Raw genomic sequence first — 21,898 nt, 5'->3', positions numbered from 1 at the left:
AAGAGCATCGGTGGTTCAGTGGTAGAATGCTCGCCTGCCACGCGGGCGGCCCGGGTTCGATTCCCGGCCGATGCATAATTTTTTATTTTAATTAGTTTAAGAGGTTTACTGCCAAACTTTAGCTTAAACTATAACCATGGGATAACAATTCCAGAATACTTTACAGCGTGAAGACACCAGAAAATATATCACGGCGATGTGTACCTTCAAAACGGGACATAATAAGAAATACAAATAAATGATTTTTTTTTAGTTTTAAGAAAATATATATCCTATACATAGCCTTGCAATCCCAGGCGTAACTTGCTTGGAGCCAAAGAATATTAGTGGATAATAATGGAATGGATAATAGTTGCAGAATAATTTATAGCAAGAACAAATATATCACGCCGATGATAGTACAAGATAGTACAAGAGTACTCGCAATCACATACCTTGTATTAATTTAATTTGTTACACGAATCGATAACACACAGACTTGACAATTGTTTGGACAGGCCGATGTTTTGATGCATCAATGAACATCGATAACAAAAACATTCAGAAATATCCCCAAAACTCCCACCACTAGTCGTCGTTTCGTTGTCTTGTGGAAAAGTTGGGTTGGCAGTGATACTTTTTGATTTAATTCTTTTCGCGCTGATTAATTGCTTTTCTTGATCTAACCCAACCTCTACGTATCACCGTTAGCACGGGTGGCACTTGCTGAGCAGGCCCCCGAGAAATTTAAAAGACTGAAAGCCCCCAAATAGAAATAAAATTGCTGCACCTGCACAGACGTGTCTGTGTGCATCGCGATTTCTAATCACTCTCAAGACTTTCTTCCACAAAAAGTGACCAGAAAAGAGCCCACAAGAGCCCAGCCATTAAGAAGTGTGCCACTATTTCGCCCCAAAAACACGCCGTCCACTTAAATTCCGTAAGCCAGGCAGCAAAATAGAATTAAATAACAGGGGCAAGCGGGAAAGAGACAGAGCACCTGGCGAGTGGCAGGGCGTTTTTTCAGAGTTTCGCTTTTAGTCTGGACAACGACGACGACAAGACGTGAGTGGTTTCTCATATTGTTTAATTTCTCTAGATAAAAAAAAAAAGAAAACAAGAAAAGCATTCGCATCGCCACACACATACACACAGTGCATTCTAAGCGAGTTCAGTTAGTAATCTGGGTTGCCACCTTTTCGCCGGCCCAAACTAACGGTCCTTACTGCTGCATTTGTGTGTGTGGCATCGTGTGCCTGCGTTTCCAATTGGGATAACACATTCTCAACAGAATTCGTATTGCTTTCAGCGAATAACAATACCCAACAATGAATGGACAGCCGCCCAATGGGGGACCCTCAAAAGTGGACCTGTACATCACTCATGTGGATCATGTGGGTCCGTATCTGAAGGTCTACGGCCAGGTAAACCGAGACGCCGCCTTCCTGGTCAGCAAGCGAATCGAGCAGCTTTTGCCCACATGCTTTGCCATAGAGCCCAGTTGGTCAGTGGAGCGCCAGCAGGCTCTTCTCATGCCCGGCACGTTTTGTGTTTTCAAGAAGACCAATGGCCCGGCTCCTGGTGATGTAGAGTACAGGCGGATACGTGTGGTCAGTGCCGACCTGGAGGGTCAGGTAATGAGGACTGAGATCGAGTTCCTGGACTTTGGCTATAAGCGCACTGTGGATAGTCATGATGTGAGTAAATGGAGCTCCGTAAAGTTTTAGGCAATTTTTTATATTTTAAATTTATCCGTTTTAGCTTATGTTCCCCAAGCAACCCAAGCTGCTGCAGAACATTCCCCTGCTTTGCTCCCAGTACATTGTGCTGGGCATCTGCTCCGAGTGGGATCAGACCGATCTGGCTGTGGTTCAGGATCTGATTGTCAACCAGACCGTTCAAATCACCGTTGATCCCACACATATCTGTGACCAAAAGTTCGCCAGTCTTCGCTGGAAGGACTTTGAGCTTAACGAGTTCTTAGTGCAACAAAAACAAATCGGTGCTCCAGTTGGCAAGCAACTCATGATGGACCACTGTAAGAAGCTGTGGAAGGATACTCCACAGTCGCCGGTTACCGAGTATAACAACAATAGTATACACAACTCAAAGACGCCCACGGAGATTGCCCGTGAGCAACTCGCGGTGCGAAGATCCTTGGCTGCTCGCTTGGATGCACAGCGCTCGGTCCAGGTGACACCACCAAGGCCGCTAAACGCTAATGCCCCTGACTATACGCCTAAACAGCTGCCGCTGGTCAATGTGGTATGAATGGACTAAATTTCTATAAAAGTAATTTATTAATAAATCAATTTACAGACCAATGTACAGGTGCCAATGCAAGGCCTGAACAATACTCCGAAATCGGGATTTGTAGCGGCACCGTTTGTTCCTTATAATCGTGCCAACTATCAGCCCGCTGTGCCGGCTGCTCAACCATATGTGCCCAAGGCGACTCCCCGATCGCAATACACCTACTACAATGTTCGCATGAACAAACCGATTACAGCCATGCCGCCGCCGGCCGGTCCACATGTGCCCATTCAGCACTATAATCAACAGGCTAACTACGTATCCCTGAACTATGTTCCCGCACGGTTCACCCCGCCTCCGACGCCATCAATTGCGCAACGGGCGCAGCAAAGCACAATTCCTGCCTTTAGAACCACAAGCTTAACGGTGGGCCTCACCTACGACGTAGATATAAGCTATGTGGAAAACGGTCCGTACCTATTCTGGGTGCACCTGAAAAGCAGCGGCGATAATCTGAGCGCCATGATGGGTCAGATTGAACGGACGAAGCTCAAGGCGCTCGCTCAGACTCCTGAACTTGGAACTGCCTGCGTAGCCCGCTTCTCAGAAGATGGACATCTGTATCGCGCGATGGTAAGCGCTGTTTACGCCCAACGTTACCGCGTTGTCTACGTGGACTATGGAAACTCGGAGCTGTTGTCAACAAGTGATCTGTTTCAAATACCCCCCGAACTGTTGGAAATCAAGCCATTTGCTTTCCGATTTGCTTTGGCCGGAACGAAGGAAATTGAGCCCATTGACGAAAGCATGAAGCGAATTTTCAAGAAGTCCGCCATTTATAGGAACTTTGAACTGACTGTACAGGCGCCGGAGAGTGTGGGCTCCATGCAAACCTGCCATCTCAACCAGAATGTAAGTGTAAAGATAATTCTGTTTTTTACGCAAATAAGACAACAGCAGCTACCAATGCAAGAAATATAAGTAATCTAATATTAAGATAATTTTATTGTAGGGCACCAATATGCTGGAGCTGCTTAGACAGCTAAAAAATTCACGGCAGTCCTACAAAAAGGCGGAGCAACTTGAAAACGACGACGCCGTGGAGATCCGTTTTATTGATTCGCCCAGCAACTTTTATGTGCAGAAAGTGTCGAACATAGGAAAGTTCGAGCAGCTCATGGACGAGATGTTCTCCTACTACAATACAAACCAAAAAGTTCCCGATCAGTTAATTTTGGGCGCACCCTGCATTGTCAAATGCGATCAGGAATGGTATCGTGCGGAGATTCTGCGTGTTGATGACTCTGTGATTGTACGGCACGTAGATTTTGGTTATGAACAGAATGTGAAGCGGCACCTGATCGGCCATATTGCTGAGAAGCATTTGGAAATGCCCCGCCAGGCAATTAAGTGCTGCCTAAAAGGCTTCGAGAACAGCGAACTTAGCGAAGACAAGATAACCGACCAGTTTGAAATGTTAGCTGAGGAGTCCAATATCCGAAGGCGCACATTCAGTGTGCGTATCTTTCGTATAGAACCCGATGGTCTGAACGTAGTGAACCTTTTGGCAAAGAACCTGAACGTAATGAAGAAGCTTTACAAGCTTTCTATGCCTTTTGAACAGTACCTGTCCCTGGAAAAGGGTCAGTTTAATGCAAACACTACCCGCGCTGAGTCTGTGATTTCTTCTGAGTTGGATAAGAGCTTAATTTTGAACTCTACAAGCATTGTTGAGAGCGAGAATCGTTTGCAAGTACAGGAAAAACAGCAGCAACACAAAAAGGAAGAGGTTAAGCAGCAGCATCTAGCAGTTGAAATTCCGCAACCAGTAAAGACCGTAGGCGGAAACAAGAGCTCCGCAGACTGGGACAAACGAAGCTCCACCTCGGCTGGCTCAAAGGATAGTAAGCGCCACCAGCAGCAACAAAATCAGCGATCCGATCGCCATTTAGACTCCAGCTTTGAGACGCAGAGTATCGGTAGTTACAACAGTGGCATGAGTTCGCCGCGCAAGGGTAACCGACAACAGAACGTTCGTACACCGATTCAATCACCACGGCATAATGGAAAGCAGGAAGCGAAAAAAAATGCGTAAGTATTATAGCTATAAATATTGCGTATAATATTAATATTTTTAATTGATCCTTATTATATCAGGCGCTTTAACAACAACGAGTCACCCCGCAGGACTCAAGATGGCCAGCAGGGGAACCAACGCTCCCAGAACGCACCACAGGGCTATGCTCAAAAACCACAGCGTCAAAAATCCACGTTGGACGGAACTATCAGCTCAAAGCGTTCCAGCGGAGTGGAGAGTGATATTGCCTCTTCCTCCTCCGAACCAGTAACGGCCAGTAAGCCGGAGAAGTATGTCTCCTTAGAGAAACCGTATGTGCTGCAGGAGATGAAAACACCAAGTAAGGAGGCAGCCAGTCTGTCTTGGTGGGTCTCGCCATTCCAGTTCTACGTCGTGCCAAGTCTGTCTCCGCAAAGTATGATAATGTCCTGCGTGATATGCGACAGTTCTACCGCCAGAAGCAACACCAGCCACTTCAATTAAAGGTTGGATCCACCGTAGTTGTGCGTCAGCGAAAGGACAACGCACCAGAAAATATATCACGGCGATGTGTACCTTCAAAACGGGACATAATAAGAAATACAAATAAATGATTTTTTTTTAGTTTTAAGAAAATATATATCCTATACATAGCCTTGCAATCCCAGGCGTAACTTGCTTGGAGCCAAAGAATATTAGTGGATAATAATGGAATGGATAATAGTTGCAGAATAATTTATAGCAAGAACAAATATATCACGCCGATGATAGTACAAGATAGTACAAGAGTACTCGCAATCACATACCTTGTATTAATTTAATTTGTTACACGAATCGATAACACACAGACTTGACAATTGTTTGGACAGGCCGATGTTTTGATGCATCAATGAACATCGATAACAAAAACATTCAGAAATATCCCCAAAACTCCCACCACTAGTCGTCGTTTCGTTGTCTTGTGGAAAAGTTGGGTTGGCAGTGATACTTTTTGATTTAATTCTTTTCGCGCTGATTAATTGCTTTTCTTGATCTAACCCAACCTCTACGTATCACCGTTAGCACGGGTGGCACTTGCTGAGCAGGCCCCCGAGAAATTTAAAAGACTGAAAGCCCCCAAATAGAAATAAAATTGCTGCACCTGCACAGACGTGTCTGTGTGCATCGCGATTTCTAATCACTCTCAAGACTTTCTTCCACAAAAAGTGACCAGAAAAGAGCCCACAAGAGCCCAGCCATTAAGAAGTGTGCCACTATTTCGCCCCAAAAACACGCCGTCCACTTAAATTCCGTAAGCCAGGCAGCAAAATAGAATTAAATAACAGGGGCAAGCGGGAAAGAGACAGAGCACCTGGCGAGGGGCAGGGCGTTTTTTCAGAGTTTCGCTTTTAGTCTGGACAACGACGACGACAAGACGTGAGTGGTTTCTCATATTGTTTAATTTCTCTAGATAAAAAAAAAAAGAAAACAAGAAAAGCATTCGCATCGCCACACACATACACACAGTGCATTCTAAGCGAGTTCAGTTAGTAATCTGGGTTGCCACCTTTTCGCCGGCCCAAACTAACGGTCCTTACTGCTGCATTTGTGTGTGTGGCATCGTGTGCCTGCGTTTCCAATTGGGATAACACATTCTCAACAGAATTCGTATTGCTTTCAGCGAATAACAATACCCAACAATGAATGGACAGCCGCCCAATGGGGGACCCTCAAAAGTGGACCTGTACATCACTCATGTGGATCATGTGGGTCCGTATCTGAAGGTCTACGGCCAGGTAAACCGAGACGCCGCCTTCCTGGTCAGCAAGCGAATCGAGCAGCTTTTGCCCACATGCTTTGCCATAGAGCCCAGTTGGTCAGTGGAGCGCCAGCAGGCTCTTCTCATGCCCGGCACGTTTTGTGTTTTCAAGAAGACCAATGGCCCGGCTCCTGGTGATGTAGAGTACAGGCGGATACGTGTGGTCAGTGCCGACCTGGAGGGTCAGGTAATGAGGACTGAGATCGAGTTCCTGGACTTTGGCTATAAGCGCACTGTGGATAGTCATGATGTGAGTAAATGGAGCTCCGTAAAGTTTTAGGCAATTTTTTATATTTTAAATTTATCCGTTTTAGCTTATGTTCCCCAAGCAACCCAAGCTGCTGCAGAACATTCCCCTGCTTTGCTCCCAGTACATTGTGCTGGGCATCTGCTCCGAGTGGGATCAGACCGATCTGGCTGTGGTTCAGGATCTGATTGTCAACCAGACCGTTCAAATCACCGTTGATCCCACACATATCTGTGACCAAAAGTTCGCCAGTCTTCGCTGGAAGGACTTTGAGCTTAACGAGTTCTTAGTGCAACAAAAACAAATCGGTGCTCCAGTTGGCAAGCAACTCATGATGGACCACTGTAAGAAGCTGTGGAAGGATACTCCACAGTCGCCGGTTACCGAGTATAACAACAATAGTATACACAACTCAAAGACGCCCACGGAGATTGCCCGTGAGCAACTCGCGGTGCGAAGATCCTTGGCTGCTCGCTTGGATGCACAGCGCTCGGTCCAGGTGACACCACCAAGGCCGCTAAACGCTAATGCCCCTGACTATACGCCTAAACAGCTGCCGCTGGTCAATGTGGTATGAATGGACTAAATTTCTATAAAAGTAATTTATTAATAAATCAATTTACAGACCAATGTACAGGTGCCAATGCAAGGCCTGAACAATACTCCGAAATCGGGATTTGTAGCGGCACCGTTTGTTCCTTATAATCGTGCCAACTATCAGCCCGCTGTGCCGGCTGCTCAACCATATGTGCCCAAGGCGACTCCCCGATCGCAATACACCTACTACAATGTTCGCATGAACAAACCGATTACAGCCATGCCGCCGCCGGCCGGTCCACATGTGCCCATTCAGCACTATAATCAACAGGCTAACTACGTATCCCTGAACTATGTTCCCGCACGGTTCACCCCGCCTCCGACGCCATCAATTGCGCAACGGGCGCAGCAAAGCACAATTCCTGCCTTTAGAACCACAAGCTTAACGGTGGGCCTCACCTACGACGTAGATATAAGCTATGTGGAAAACGGTCCGTACCTATTCTGGGTGCACCTGAAAAGCAGCGGCGATAATCTGAGCGCCATGATGGGTCAGATTGAACGGACGAAGCTCAAGGCGCTCGCTCAGACTCCTGAACTTGGAACTGCCTGCGTAGCCCGCTTCTCAGAAGATGGACATCTGTATCGCGCGATGGTAAGCGCTGTTTACGCCCAACGTTACCGCGTTGTCTACGTGGACTATGGAAACTCGGAGCTGTTGTCAACAAGTGATCTGTTTCAAATACCCCCCGAACTGTTGGAAATCAAGCCATTTGCTTTCCGATTTGCTTTGGCCGGAACGAAGGAAATTGAGCCCATTGACGAAAGCATGAAGCGAATTTTCAAGAAGTCCGCCATTTATAGGAACTTTGAACTGACTGTACAGGCGCCGGAGAGTGTGGGCTCCATGCAAACCTGCCATCTCAACCAGAATGTAAGTGTAAAGATAATTCTGTTTTTTACGCAAATAAGACAACAGCAGCTACCAATGCAAGAAATATAAGTAATCTAATATTAAGATAATTTTATTGTAGGGCACCAATATGCTGGAGCTGCTTAGACAGCTAAAAAATTCACGGCAGTCCTACAAAAAGGCGGAGCAACTTGAAAACGACGACGCCGTGGAGATCCGTTTTATTGATTCGCCCAGCAACTTTTATGTGCAGAAAGTGTCGAACATAGGAAAGTTCGAGCAGCTCATGGACGAGATGTTCTCCTACTACAATACAAACCAAAAAGTTCCCGATCAGTTAATTTTGGGCGCACCCTGCATTGTCAAATGCGATCAGGAATGGTATCGTGCGGAGATTCTGCGTGTTGATGACTCTGTGATTGTACGGCACGTAGATTTTGGTTATGAACAGAATGTGAAGCGGCACCTGATCGGCCATATTGCTGAGAAGCATTTGGAAATGCCCCGCCAGGCAATTAAGTGCTGCCTAAAAGGCTTCGAGAACAGCGAACTTAGCGAAGACAAGATAACCGACCAGTTTGAAATGTTAGCTGAGGAGTCCAATATCCGAAGGCGCACATTCAGTGTGCGTATCTTTCGTATAGAACCCGATGGTCTGAACGTAGTGAACCTTTTGGCAAAGAACCTGAACGTAATGAAGAAGCTTTACAAGCTTTCTATGCCTTTTGAACAGTACCTGTCCCTGGAAAAGGGTCAGTTTAATGCAAACACTACCCGCGCTGAGTCTGTGATTTCTTCTGAGTTGGATAAGAGCTTAATTTTGAACTCTACAAGCATTGTTGAGAGCGAGAATCGTTTGCAAGTACAGGAAAAACAGCAGCAACACAAAAAGGAAGAGGTTAAGCAGCAGCATCTAGCAGTTGAAATTCCGCAACCAGTAAAGACCGTAGGCGGAAACAAGAGCTCCGCAGACTGGGACAAACGAAGCTCCACCTCGGCTGGCTCAAAGGATAGTAAGCGCCACCAGCAGCAACAAAATCAGCGATCCGATCGCCATTTAGACTCCAGCTTTGAGACGCAGAGTATCGGTAGTTACAACAGTGGCATGAGTTCGCCGCGCAAGGGTAACCGACAACAGAACGTTCGTACACCGATTCAATCACCACGGCATAATGGAAAGCAGGAAGCGAAAAAAAATGCGTAAGTATTATAGCTATAAATATTGCGTATAATATTAATATTTTTAATTGATCCTTATTATATCAGGCGCTTTAACAACAACGAGTCACCCCGCAGGACTCAAGATGGCCAGCAGGGGAACCAACGCTCCCAGAACGCACCACAGGGCTATGCTCAAAAACCACAGCGTCAAAAATCCACGTTGGACGGAACTATCAGCTCAAAGCGTTCCAGCGGAGTGGAGAGTGATATTGCCTCTTCCTCCTCCGAACCAGTAACGGCCAGTAAGCCGGAGAAGTATGTCTCCTTAGAGAAACCGTATGTGCTGCAGGAGATGAAAACACCAAGTAAGGAGGCAGCCAGTCTGTCTTGGTGGGTCTCGCCATTCCAGTTCTACGTCGTGCCAAAGTCTGTCTCCGCAAAGTATGATAATGTCCTGCGTGATATGCGACAGTTCTACCGCCAGAAGCAACACCAGCCACTTCAATTAAAGGTTGGATCCACCGTAGTTGTGCGTCAGCGAAAGGACAACGCCATTCTGCGGGCAACAGTGACCGCATGCAATCACATGATGCGCAAGTATCGTGTGTTTTGCGTGGATACTGGCAGCTTGATAACAGTCACCTCAGAGGATGTTTGGCAGTTGGAGCAGCGCTTCGCAGATCCGCCGTGCATGGCACATCGCTGCAGCTTTCACAGCGTGGTTACCAACTATGATCCTTTGTACATTGTAGATCGCATGGAAAAGTTCGTGCCAGTTAATGCCAAAGTCGATTGCGAGTTCGTATCCAAAGAGAAGAGCAACCAAGGCTCAAATAACAGCAGCACTTGCTCCTACACAGTTAACATGTTTGTAAACGGAGCCCCGCTACGAGACATGCTGGTTAAAGCGGAGTTCCTCAGTGAAGTGGCGCCTGGTAAGAGAAGCGTCTCCTTTTTTGAAAATTTACTTGTACTGTTTTGTACCCAACCAAATGTTTTTGTTGATTATAATGACACAATTCGTCTTATTTTTCAACAGAGATTCGCGTAAACCTTTTAGCTGGTCAGCAGATTAGAGGAAAATTCAGTTCTATTCGAGACATGACGAGCTTCAAGGTTCAGTTTGATTACTGCAATGTAAACTTTCTGTGCACCTATGACGATGCCAAATTTGTCAAGTCCAATCCGGATTTGGCCAGGCGATTCAAGGAGTTTTACGAGGGTAAATCGTTTGCCTTTAATGTCAAGAATGTCTGCGAAAACAATATGTAAGTTTAGCTGCACCAGTCGCACTCGACTTTTGTAAACCAAATCTGATAAATGTATTTATTTCAAAGCGTTCATCTGAGACCTGTAATGCCGTTGTTCAAAGAGGATCGCAAAACATTCGTCTGTCCTTATCCCGTAGCGCTGAGCTCATTCCAAGCACTTGTTGTGTACACCGCTAAACCGTATCGCCTGTATGTCCAATCGCAGGCAATAGTGCCAGCTATGCAGACCCTATTGGATAATATGTATAAACACTATCAGGCCAAGGGTAAATACTTCAGTTGATATTTAGATCCTCAAAATAATCTATTTGTTTTTAAGGTGAGCCTTTAAAAAAATTCGAAGTGGGACAGATCTGTGCAGTACGGAGTTCCGATGGCAATTGGTACAGAGCCAGAATCACAGGAAAGGATTCAAATGCAGCATGCTCCGAGGTATTTTACATCGATTACGGAAACACGGAGGAAATAAGGCGTGACGATATCAAGGCTTTGGATGCAAAGTTTTATGAGTACGCAAGCGGCTTTGCAGTCGAGATAAATTTGCCGATTGGCCGACCCAGCAACGAAGCAAAGCTAAAGACGCGTATAGCTGAGATTCTTGAGGAGAAGGTTGTCACTATCAAATCGATTGAGGTGCGCCGTAGTCACCTAATTGCCGATGTTATTATGGAAAACAATCAGAGTGTGATAGACCTGCTAAAGGCAGAGAAGCTTGTTCCCGGCAAAGATTTGGACTACATGCGCAAGCAAATGGAGAAAGGAAAGTCTCGCACATACGAGTACATTGAAACTGTAGACTTAACCTTGGACGAAGAGGAGGATAAGGGTCGCAAGGAAACTGGCAGCAAGTCGAGTTCGGCAAATGCCTCGCCAAAGAAGAAGCAAAATAATGACAAGGATAGTGAGTCTAAAAAGAGTAAACCAGTAGAGCCTGCTCCGACTTCTGCTCCAGCACCAGTGACATTGAAAGCTCCATCGCCAGTTCCTGCAGAGCCGGCACCAGTGCCAAAACCAGCCACTCCAGTTCCAGAGGCCGTTGAAGTACCCGAAATAAGGCCAACTGTCGAAGAAGCTGCTCCTGAGCCAAAGCCAGCTCCTGCAAAAGAGGATCCTTACAAAGACTTGGACTGTGTTGTGCTGAGCCATTGCGACAATCCTGCACAATTCTTTGTCCACCCGATTGATCAGCTATCGAAACTTAATCAACTGCATGAGAACCTTCAGATTGTGTCTCCCTCTTTGCCCCAGTTGATGAACGTGGTAAACGGTGCGGACTGCGTTTCGATGTATTCGGTAGACAAGTGCTGGTATCGCGCTAAAATCATCGATGCCGAGCTTATGGTACTTCTTTTCATAGACTATGGTAACACAGATTGCGTATCAGATGCAACTGACATCAAAGAAAGCATGTGGTCGCACATCGAACCATTCTGCTTGCCATGCGCACTCCCGATTTGCCCGAAGGGTACAGCGGATTGGGTGGACGCAGCGAATGGCATCTTTAACGAATCGTATTCGAAGGTCCCGCGTCTTGAATACCTTACCCAAGGAGATCACTACACAACCAGTTATGTTAACATGTATATTGAAGGCGAGGATGTGGCTAAGAAATTAATTGCTGATGGTTTTGCTAAACCGCTAGAGTATTTGGCCAGTGGATGCAGCTGCTACATTTCGCACGTGAATGGAATTTGCGACTTCTTTATTCAGCTTGAACGTGATTCAAAAGCGCTAGAACTAATTGAGATGTATTTGCGCGAGGAGGACAAACTGAAGCCCCTCGAACGATTTGAAAAGGGTTTGATTGTGGCTGCTCTATTTGAGGACGATGAGCTGTGGTACCGAGCCCAGTTGCAAAAGGAGTTGCCCGATTCTCGATACGAAGTTCTCTTTGTCGACTACGGTAACACCTCCACCACATCGAAGTGTCTAATGCTGTCCGAGGAGATTGCTAGTCTGCCCAGCTTATCCAAGAAATGTTCGCTGCAGTTGCCAGAGGCCTACATCTCGTGGACACCAGAGGCGGAGGCTAAATTCGCCGAACTGACAGGAGAGGGTGAGCTGGTGTTTACCACACAGCTTCTCAAGCCTGGGCAGAATCATGTCACCGTTGATCTCCTGTTGGATGGAGAGAACATCATCGACCGCCTGTTGCCGTTGTGCCATCGTAAGGAACCAAAGGAAACTAGCAAGGAGTCTTTAACTGTTACCACTAAAGCCATCATTACACACGTGGAGAATACATCTCGGATGTATCTACAGTTTAGCGAGAAGGATTCCTTAATGGACATTATATGCGAGAAGCTTAACGGAAGCAAGCTGCAGCTGAAGTCGGAAAAGGCTTCAGTAGATGATATGTGCGTAGTTCAATTCACCGACGACATGGAGTTCTATCGCGCACGTATTCTGGAAGTGCTCGCAGATGACCAATACAAGGTCATTTTGATCGATTACGGCAATACAACGGTGGTGGATAAGCTTTACGAGTTACCTCAAGAGTTTACGCTCATTAAACCTGTGGCCGAAGTCTGCAGCTTGGAACCCTGCGCCGTGTTTGAGAAAAATAAGGCTCTTACCCTAACAACACTTGACGCACTGCTGGACAGCTGCAACGGTGTGGTGGCGGTGGAATTTGTAAACAAGTCTGCCAGTCCACCTGTGGTCAGATTGACGACTAAAGATAAGAAGAGCCTGAAGATCTGTGAACACCTTCAAAAGTTGATTGAAGCTGAACTAAAATTAATCCAAAAGCGAAACGAGAACTCTGAATGCGTTATCTCATATGGCAGCTCACCAAAGAGTTTTTATGTGCAAATGAAGCACAATTCCGCGGACTTGGACTTGATTGTAAGGACACTGCAGTCTTTAAAGAAGGAGCAACTGAAGATATTAATCGATCCTACCGTAAATTCAAATGGTGTTTGCTACTCTCAAGAGGATGCCTGTTACTATCGCTGTAGTATCAAGTCTGTATTGGAGGCTAACCAGGGCTTTGAAGTGTTTTTGCTAGATTATGGAAACACCCTGGTCGTTCCAGAGGTCTGGAAGTTACCTCAAGAGATAGAACCGATTCCATCGCTGGCCCTACACTGCCAGCTGAGTGAGTTTCCAAAAGATGTGTCTGATGAAAAACTAGGAGAAGCCTTTGCCGCTTTGCTAGAGCAGCACTTTGGAGAATTATACGAAATAACTACTCAGCCGAACGAGGATGAGACAAAGCCGCTTATTGCTCAACTCCGTATCAACTATAAGGATTTCGTCCAGGAGCTGGCCAGTACGGTGACCGGAGTACAGAAACCACTCGAAGTGGAGCTGCACAACTGCGTTGTGGTGCAGTACGATGACCCTATGTCATTCTACGTGCAGATGGAAAGCGATGTGCCAGCACTAGAGCAAATGACTGATAAGCTCCTCGATGCAGAACAGGAGTTGCCCGCCTTTAGCGACCTCAAAGAGGGAGCTTTGTGTGTTGCTCAGTTCCCGGAGGACGAGGTCTTCTATCGCGCCCAGATTGTCAAGGTTTTGGACGAGGGAAAGTGCGAGGTGCATTTTATTGACTTTGGCAACAATGCCGTGACCCAGCAGTTCCGCCAGCTGCCTGAGGAGTTGGCCAAGCCTGAGCGATACAGCAAGCATTGCGAGCTGGAGGCGTCTACAATATCCAAGTGTGATGCAGCCCTTCTCCAGACGTTCATAGACTCTCGCTTCTCTGAAACATTCCAGGTAGAGATTCTGGCCACCAAGGGAGCTGGCACCCATGTCGTGCGACTCTTCTACCAGAGCAAGAACATCAGCGAGAAGCTGCAGGAAAAGCAGTGATCACCTCGTTATACTGATAGATTGGATTCATATGTGCTCCATGCAGGAGATTGTGATTAGGTTGGCTAAAACATGCGTTGTATTATCTATTTAGTTGAACGAGTTAAACTTATTCAAAGGGAAGAGGACACCTCACGATTAGCCAAGATGCTTCATTGATTTTTCATGGAAAACCAATATGAAAGCAATTTTATATATTAATTAAAGAATCAATACGGAATGCAAAACATTATAACCAAAAACACAACAAAACGAAAAAAAATCGAACAAAAAAAACGAAAAATCATTAAAAAAATCTATAAAAACAAACGAAAAATATTGAAAAAAAGAACATAAAAAAAGTGTAATCTAGATAAAATTGGCACTAACCAATATATGTTAGTAGCTATTAAGGCGGATGACGATTTATTTAATTGCTCAACCTTGTGTAAAACAATTTTACATCATCAACGAATGTTGGCGAATTGAAGAGAAGTGGAGTGAAGCTTGAACCTCCTCCAGAAGAATTATTTATTTTCCCTTTATAACTGTATTTGTACTTTCTTTTCTCGATTAACCAACTGAAGAATCACATATGTTTTCATACTTTTCATATTTTACTTTTCATTACCTAAACAAACAAAAAACATTGCAAATCGAAGACTAAAGAAACGTAAGGAAACTAATGGAAAATGGGTTTATGTATTAAAACCTTTAATCACAATGTCATATTTTTCTACTATTTCTTTTTCATGTTGTGAACAAAATATTAAAACCAACCAATAAATACGATGAAAAGTAATGTCATATAGAGTGTATATTATTACCTGGTGTTCATACCTGGAGTTCCAGACCTGGTGCCAGGTAGCAATTAGCGGTCGTCACCCGGGGATTTATTGGATTACGGTTGCTTTAAAACTTCAACTCGATGTGGAAAGGTGCCGAACGGACAGGGCTCATGTCCGCACATGCGAAGATCTCTGGGTTTCTGGAAGTCGGACCTGCTGATAAGAAGGGAATTAAGACGTCTGCCCACATTTACGATGCGGATCAAGCTCTCATTTCTGAGTATCGCCTTATCATTCATCTATTGGTTAGTCGAGATATCATTCATACGCGTTTACAACTGTATATTCAGCTGGCGTGGATGCTTCATTAGATACCGCCGGATCGATTTCGATTATCAGTTACTTGCTAATTGAATGAGTGGACGGCAAAATCACAAATATCCCCATTCGAGCTGTCAAAATCTCGAAAACAATTTAATTTCCAGTTTCCGCGCAGTGTATCAGTTTCCATTGCTGTTATCATCGCGCCTTGGCGAAGAGAGTGCTACTTTCTCTCTCTCGCTCTCCACTCCGAATTTTCCTTTCGAATTTCCCTAGTGCAGCGGTGTCAACGCTTAACAGCGTTTTTCGGTGTGAGTGCTCGTGCGGGCGGTCGGATCGTCGGAGTCCGAAAGGCCCAAAACTGAACCGATCGTTTCAATTCTGTGTCTGCGGTTGAATTGAACGGTTCCGGCCAACGTGCGCGCCTCGTAACGCTTCCCATATCATTCTACGGCGTAATCATAACTGCTTAATAATTAATAAATATTAATAATTAATAAATATTAAAGTGCTTAGGAATACATATATGTAAAGAGCACACAAATCCAAGAATCGTCTAAGAATATACAGTGATGTGTGTGTAGTGAACCAACAAGAGTCCTGCCAGCTTACAAGGATTATCGTTTTCGACTTTAAATGGGATTATACCTGAACACTTGAATTTCCCCAGCGGTAAGCGGACAGAAACATTTCTTTCGGCACTATTGGGTTTTTTTTTTACTTATTTAGGGTCTGGCGGGTTATCGTGAATGGTAGAACTACGACTAGATTGCACAACAGCTGTGTGAGCTAGATTGAATTTTCTAATCAGGAAACTTAGCATTGAAATGTGTCTCAGTCTCTGGATTTTGTCCAGTGCTGTATACCATGGTGTCCACACTCAAAAGATTCTCCACGACAGCATAATGCGATAGAATCCAAGTTAAATTGATTTCAATTAGGGGAGGCAGCACAACGGCAATTGAAGGCATTCTGTGTGTGCTATACATATCTTGCAGATAAAATAAAAGTTTTACTATATACTCGCAATGTATATACGAAGAGAAACGGTTGGGGATGGAAAAGCATGGGTGTTTATTCAGTAATAAACTCTGGTAAAAACACGTAGGGAACACCTGCTTATCAAGGCAGAGACTAGTCTTTACAGCAAGTGTTCTAGAAAAGTAACTAAAGCCGCAAGAAAGGAAACGTTCTCAACAATGTAAAGCTATACAAAATGTCGTATTCATAAATAATACTTTCACTGCAACTTGGAGTCGTAGTTATTCAAAGTTTACGTGCAAATAAACATTCAGCTTGATCGAAATATGATATTTTCGACTTGCATTCCTCTAAAGAAGAGTAGTTGATTCTTTTGTTTATCGTTTTTTTTCAGTCGCTGGGGAAATGTTTTCTTGATTGTGTTTAATTGAAATAAATGAACAACGTTTTTTTATGCTACCCCAATCTTCACGGGGCCACTTCCATTAGTTTTTTTTGTTCTTCGCATCGCAAGTTATAAAGAAGTTATCAGCAGAACGGGGACTTACCAGATAAGAGCACTTGACGTACTCTGATAAGCTTCGGTTTTTTAGGAAAATATGATTCTTACCCAATGGCATTTCTGAGGGGACGAGAAGGTAGCCAAGATAGGAAGGTTGTCTCAAGCGAAGTTTCATCACTGCATCTGAGAAGAGTCCAAACAAATAAATCTTTATCGTACGTACGAGAAAAGTGAATAAATCTAAGGGGCCCTCCAGCGCACACACCTGTTGGGGGTCGGCAAGGGAGGGGGTGGAACTGAAAGATATATATGCTGATTGGACGGGGTATACCCGATAATATATGCCTACTTCTGCGACGCCCACAATGTGTGACAGGAACTATCACAAGAGCACATAAATCCATTCACAAATGTTTAGAATGTTATTAAAATATTTGATACTAATTTCGTGTTTTTTTTCCCTTTTTTTTGTTTTTGGTACGCCACCCATTTTTTAGGGGGATTTTCGATTTCATGTTGCGTTTTGTTAGCCCAATAATCGCTTGGCCCGGCGAACAGATAAATAATCCCTCCTCGTCATATTTATCATATTGGGCAGGCTGCAATCCGTTGGTCGAACGTCGGATCCGGAGAGCTGGGTGAATCGCTAGCGCCTTGGACCATTCCGATCCGTAACCCATTTCTGCCACCCCATTCGCGTTTCCCATTGTTTGTCTGGTCCGCCGCCTGATTGGGCCTAATATATAAATAAATATTGAAGCTGAACAAATGCGGCGAAAGTGGAAAACATAAATTCTGACCCCAACCAATCCACCTCCAAAATGAACAATGTCTAAGGCTAATTCGGATTCTCCATTTGATTTGCGGGTCGGGATCACTTTTACGGCCATAGCCGAGTGGATATGCCATTTGGTGCCTGGCATTAGCCCTTTTTATGGCCAGTTTCCTTGAATACTCAGCCCCCCAACGAAAATTGTATAATAAATTCAGCCGGGGATGGGATGCAATCTCTTCAGATCCAAAAGTTTGCATTTGGTCGCCACTGTTTATGCTGCCATCTCGTTCTGGCCGCCGTTTTTGGTTTTTATGGTTAATTTCAATTTAAATATATGAAATATATTTATAGCCATTGTTGCGGTTGCTGTCAGTCCGAAAAAGTGTGGAAATAGCTTCAATATTTCTTTTGATATTTTCTGCTTCGTTTTTTCGCTGATTCGACAGGCGGCTCTAATGACAGAGGTAGGCGCACACTGGGTGGCAAAAGTGTGCGCCAGGTTGTGCGCCTCTAGTGGTGCAATCTTATGGGCAGAACTGTTTCCCATCTTTTATGTTTTCTTTTTTGAGAGCACATGCCTCTCAAGTGGAGCGAAACATTTGTTGGTCAAAGGCCAAGACACTTCAGCTAGCTGGAAAATAACAAAAATTAATAAATGGCCGAATCATAATGGCTAAATGGGAACCATGAATCATTTTTATTTTACCAAGCCATCGCTGCTAGTATGACCAACGAATGCTTACTAACTTTATAATTGATTAGCACTCTTTTGTTGTCTTTGTAGGAGGCGTAGATGTTATCGGCCAACTGGGGGCTCCATACGTCTTCATTCCGCCACTTGGACGGGCTCAAAGTGATTTGCCAATATGAATGGATATCTACGCTGTCGTTCATCATTCATTGGCAAGCATTTGAGTTTCGTGTAAATAGAACTACCCATTTTTGCTGACCCACAATTGATTTCTAGAGAATTTCAGCATGGTTGAGCGAAATGATGAAAACTTCAGCTGCGACAGCAATTAGCCCGAATGTCACAAATGCAAAATTACAATACTCAAGACATTACTCATGAGGTTCGGTTTTCATTTTCACATTTTTCACAATGCGAAATCACGCAAAGGCAGCTGATACAAAGTTGGGAAACGTGCAATTTTCTAATTGCCCTTCAATGGGGCGTGACAGAGACATTAACAATGGATTCTGGCCATTTCCAATTCCCAAATGTGCATTTCGAGTGGGCTTACATGCCCAGATCATGTCAAGATATATGTACTTATCCTGGGGTATACATCACGTTGAAGCATTCCTATTTCTGGCCCATAATTGATTATTGGCTTTCAGTTTACCGCATACTTTTTTTTTTGGCAAATTTCGGAAAATGCTTTTGTGAATCTGACATATTGAAAAGAGCCATAAAAGCATTTTAATGGAATATTTGTATGATTTATAGCCACCCCTTTCGCTGTTTGATGTAGAATCAAAAGATATACATGCAGAAAGATAAGATATTGTACAAGGCAAGACTCTCCCAAAATGGATCTATATCTATTAGACAGTGAGTCAGGTATTTTCGGGCTAGTTGCTTTTATTATTATTATAGGGCCGCAACTGTTTCCGCCGCCGCAATGCGGAATCATCTTTTGTTGATGTGCATGAATGCAGCGGGAATGACACTGATTGTGTGTTACGTATACGTAATATGAACATCGCTCATACGCAGACCAACAGCTGACCTAGGCTTCGAATTCGAGCTTTGTTTGATCTGCAGCAGTGTTCAGTGTTTGTATCTGTATCTGTGCTGCCATGGGTAAATTCTATCTGCCAGGTGCGGGAGATTCGCTTGATTGAACGCTTTCAGCTTCGGATGCGGATCCGCATTCACCCCCAAAATACCAACCCAGACCCAGACCCCCAGCGATCGGCAATGATCTTGTAAATTGTTAATTCGAAAATAAACGCTTTGACGCGCCCATGGGCGATTGTTTGCTTAAATTTATTGTTATAGCTTTAATCAAGAAAATAAACAAGTTGGCGCCAAAATGAACTCCCTTAGTTTAGGTCTACATTTTTATCGATATGTGTCCATTGATTTTGGCAGAGCATGGACCTACATTGGCAGCTGCTGACGTTCATCGTGTGCCTCCAGTTGTGGCGTTCCGCCGGATTCATCCTTCAGCCGGAAGTGCGCAAGTGCAGCTACGGCCACATCGATAAGCTGCTGCGCATTCGATGCTACGACTTGGACCTCAAGGAGGTGCCCCAGAACCTGAAGACCTCGGTGGAGGTGAGTAACGATCGCGGGGTCAGGCGATCAGACGTGGTTGTTACTGGACCCCTCGTCACAGTTAGCCTCAATTGAGCTTAATTAAAGAATAAAGAAGTTGCCCACAAACATAAATTTATCCATTACATGCATACATATACGTCGTGTATGGGAACCCCACCCTACCCATCCCATTGATAACTCTCTACTCGAACTAAATGATCTCACAATTTGGTGGCCATGTTTGCAGGTTCTGGATCTATCGCACAATCGCATCAGGAAACTGAAAACTAGCTCGTTTCAGAGGTACACGGACATTAAGTTTCTGATGCTCTATGATAACATGATCTTATCGGTGGAGGTGGGAACCTTCGAGTCACTCACCTCGCTCCAGGTAACAACGACATCCAATTAATCAGCGAGTGTGTCTTTAATTAAGTTCTTAATCGAAATTCCCAGGAAATTGATCTTTCGAATAATGGACTGACTACAATTCCACTGGAGCTGTTTCAGCTGCCTCGCCTGAGAAACCTCTACATGGACAGCAACGAGCTGACATCTCTTAATCTGCAGGCACTGGAGAAGCCCATCCGAGCTCCACTGGAGTACCTGAACGTGGCAGGTTGCGAGCTGCAGGAGTTACCCGACTTGGGAATACTTCCAAGTGAGTAAGCCTCTCTAAAGATATGAATTCATCTCAAGTCGATCAATCCCCTTCAGAGCTCTGGCAACTAAACGCCTCGATGAATCCGCTGCATAACTTCAGCATCGACAGCCTGGCGAATATGTGCCATCTGCAGGTCATCGATCTGACCAAGTCGGAGCTGAGCAAGTGTGGCTGCCAGCAGGTCACCAACCATCTCATGATGCTCGGCGCCAGTCCGAAGTTCGTACCAGTTTGCTTGGGTAAGTGCGATGGATGGGCAATGGAGACGATGCAGTCGGAGCAGCTGCTTATTTTTGGCACATGACCAACTTGCAATTCCATTTTCAGAGGCGCTCGACATTCGCAAATGTCCACTGCCCTACAATCGGACGATCCATTCGCCAACATTCGCCAGTTGCCAGACGACACTGCAGTTTGCCGAAACGCGCAGCTTTTGGCTTTTTGGAGCTGGCTGTTTCGGCGGAGTTTGTTTGGTCCTTTTAAGTGAGTTAGCTATACTAAAAATGAGTTCTATTCGACATAAGTAAATACATGTTCCACCCCCCACAGTTGTCATCTTCTGCGTGATACACTGTAGGAGAAAACGAGCCCAGCGACGAATGAGGAATGCCCAGAAGCGAAAGCCGTTTGTGATCTCGCCCAGAAACGCCATCAACAACCGTCAGCCGGAGGACGAGCCTCTGCACTGTGATACTTCCCGAAAATAGCACTTTAGTTAGTTAATTAGTTGCTTAGTTAGACTTAGGGGCCAGTTATTTATTACCTACCATTTACGCCTTAGTTTAGGCTTAGGACAACCGTCTACCTAGCAAACTGCCTTGAATCCTTTACCAAAAATCACACAAAATCACCAAAAACTAAAAACAGCGCCATCAAAGAAAATTGCCTTGCTCAAAAGCCATCGCTTATTTATTTGGTTTTATACGTAACATAGATTTAGTATCTCTGCAAAGGGTTCGATTTTTTATAACGAATGACAATAAAAAATTGATTTAAACAAGAAAAAACTGTATCGAGTTTGAACTAGAAGATTTTATATCAATAAGAAAATAAATTCCGAGAAATACATTGAATAAATACATTGAATATATTTAAAGCTATTTATTTATTTAAATTTTAAATTTGTTTAATATGGTATTATTTTAAAGTACATCAGCCTGAAAGTAGATAGTCTATTTTGTAACCAACTCGAAGGAAGCCTTTCCATCACAGCCAACAAGTATGCAATGGTTTTACCGGCTTAGTGCCGGTTGTCACTCGACAACTTCGTCTTAATCGAATTAGCAAATTGCTAAAATCCACTTAATTAACTTGATTTTAATATATGATATATAAATGTTACGTTTTTAAATAATTTTTTCTTGACATTTTGTTCGGTTTGCGTTCTCTTAAAATGCTTTCGTTAATTGTCGTCGCTCTTCGGCGCTTTTACCACTACTACTCAATTTTCGCTTTTGATGACTTTCCTTTCGCACCTTTTTTATCGTGCTCTCTCTCTGCGCCTCTCTCTTTTACGTTCATAGCCGGCGAGTAAAGAAGAAGCATAAATAGAAGTGAAATATAAGTAAGCGGAATGCAAAATACTTTT

The 21,898-nt window shown here is 44.4% G+C and overlaps 3 protein-coding genes, 1 long non-coding RNA gene and 1 other non-coding gene across 6 annotated transcripts; 4 read left to right on the top strand and 1 right to left on the bottom strand.

Annotated features, from left to right (window-relative positions):
* The first annotated feature begins 4 nt into the window (after nt 1–4).
* On the top strand, nt 5–75 carry Trnag-gcc. Its single transcript has one exon. It is a non-coding gene; the product is annotated as a tRNA-Gly (tRNA).
* A 463-nt stretch (nt 76–538) lies between these two features.
* LOC113564316 (maternal protein tudor-like) lies at nt 539–4,981 on the top strand. The gene is made up of 6 exons (XM_026980868.1): nt 539–1,044; nt 1,289–1,676; nt 1,741–2,244; nt 2,299–3,144; nt 3,245–4,323; nt 4,390–4,981. The coding sequence occupies exons 2-6, from the start codon at nt 1,308–1,310 to the stop codon at nt 4,790–4,792; spliced, it is 3,201 nt and encodes a 1,066-aa protein (XP_026836669.1). The 5' UTR covers nt 539–1,044; nt 1,289–1,307; the 3' UTR covers nt 4,793–4,981.
* On the bottom strand, nt 4,734–5,163 carry LOC113564317. Its single transcript, XR_003407917.1, has 2 exons — nt 5,095–5,163; nt 4,734–4,864 (listed from the first exon to the last, which is right to left on the bottom strand). It is a non-coding gene; the product is annotated as an uncharacterized LOC113564317 (long non-coding RNA).
* Nucleotides 5,164–5,195: 32 nt separating this feature from the next.
* On the top strand, nt 5,196–14,820 carry LOC6547669 (maternal protein tudor). Its single transcript, XM_001974988.3, has 9 exons — nt 5,196–5,704; nt 5,949–6,336; nt 6,401–6,904; nt 6,959–7,804; nt 7,905–8,983; nt 9,050–9,879; nt 9,984–10,212; nt 10,282–10,481; nt 10,535–14,820. Exons 2-9 carry the CDS (start codon nt 5,968–5,970, stop codon nt 14,032–14,034), a joined length of 7,557 nt encoding a protein of 2,518 aa, XP_001975024.2. The 5' UTR covers nt 5,196–5,704; nt 5,949–5,967; the 3' UTR covers nt 14,035–14,820.
* A 626-nt stretch (nt 14,821–15,446) lies between these two features.
* Nucleotides 15,447–21,317, top strand: LOC6547670 (leucine-rich repeat-containing protein 4B). Of its 2 annotated transcripts, XM_026980869.1 has the most exons (8): nt 15,447–15,794; nt 18,165–18,302; nt 19,479–19,664; nt 19,894–20,037; nt 20,103–20,307; nt 20,364–20,549; nt 20,638–20,793; nt 20,860–21,317. In XM_026980869.1, exons 2-8 carry the CDS (start codon nt 18,174–18,176, stop codon nt 21,015–21,017), a joined length of 1,164 nt encoding a protein of 387 aa, XP_026836670.1. In that variant the 5' UTR covers nt 15,447–15,794; nt 18,165–18,173; the 3' UTR covers nt 21,018–21,317. The 2 variants fall into 2 exon arrangements, with proteins under 2 accessions (XP_026836670.1, XP_001975025.1); XM_001974989.3 differs by lacking the exon at nt 18,165–18,302 and having other exon boundaries at nt 15,498–15,794; nt 20,860–21,062.
* Nucleotides 21,318–21,898: the final 581 nt, after the last annotated feature.

This window comes from Drosophila erecta, unplaced genomic scaffold, assembly GCF_003286155.1.
Source record: "Drosophila erecta strain 14021-0224.00,06,07 unplaced genomic scaffold, DereRS2 tig00000092-arrow-pilon, whole genome shotgun sequence".
NCBI lineage: Eukaryota > Metazoa > Arthropoda > Insecta > Diptera > Drosophilidae > Drosophila > Drosophila erecta.
Note: the sequence above shows the minus strand (reverse complement) of the source record. Positions and strands in the feature narration are given on the sequence as shown.

Coding starts and splice junctions, on each gene's coding strand:
- LOC6547669 (XM_001974988.3), top strand. CDS start 5,968: ATGAATGGACAGCCGCCCAATGGGGGACCCTCAAAAGTGGACCTGTAC. Junction 10,213..10,281: donor AATGTCTGCGAAAACAATAT/GTAAGTTTAGCT, acceptor TTTATTTCAAAG/CGTTCATCTGAGACCTGTAA. Junction 10,482..10,534: donor TAAACACTATCAGGCCAAGG/GTAAATACTTCA, acceptor TTTGTTTTTAAG/GTGAGCCTTTAAAAAAATTC.
- LOC113564316 (XM_026980868.1), top strand. CDS start 1,308: ATGAATGGACAGCCGCCCAATGGGGGACCCTCAAAAGTGGACCTGTAC. Junction 1,677..1,740: donor GCACTGTGGATAGTCATGAT/GTGAGTAAATGG, acceptor TATCCGTTTTAG/CTTATGTTCCCCAAGCAACC. Junction 4,324..4,389: donor CAGGAAGCGAAAAAAAATGC/GTAAGTATTATA, acceptor TTATTATATCAG/GCGCTTTAACAACAACGAGT.
- LOC6547670 (XM_026980869.1), top strand. CDS start 18,174: ATGTTATCGGCCAACTGGGGGCTCCATACGTCTTCATTCCGCCACTTG. Junction 20,550..20,637: donor GTTCGTACCAGTTTGCTTGG/GTAAGTGCGATG, acceptor TTCCATTTTCAG/AGGCGCTCGACATTCGCAAA. Junction 20,794..20,859: donor AGTTTGTTTGGTCCTTTTAA/GTGAGTTAGCTA, acceptor CACCCCCCACAG/TTGTCATCTTCTGCGTGATA.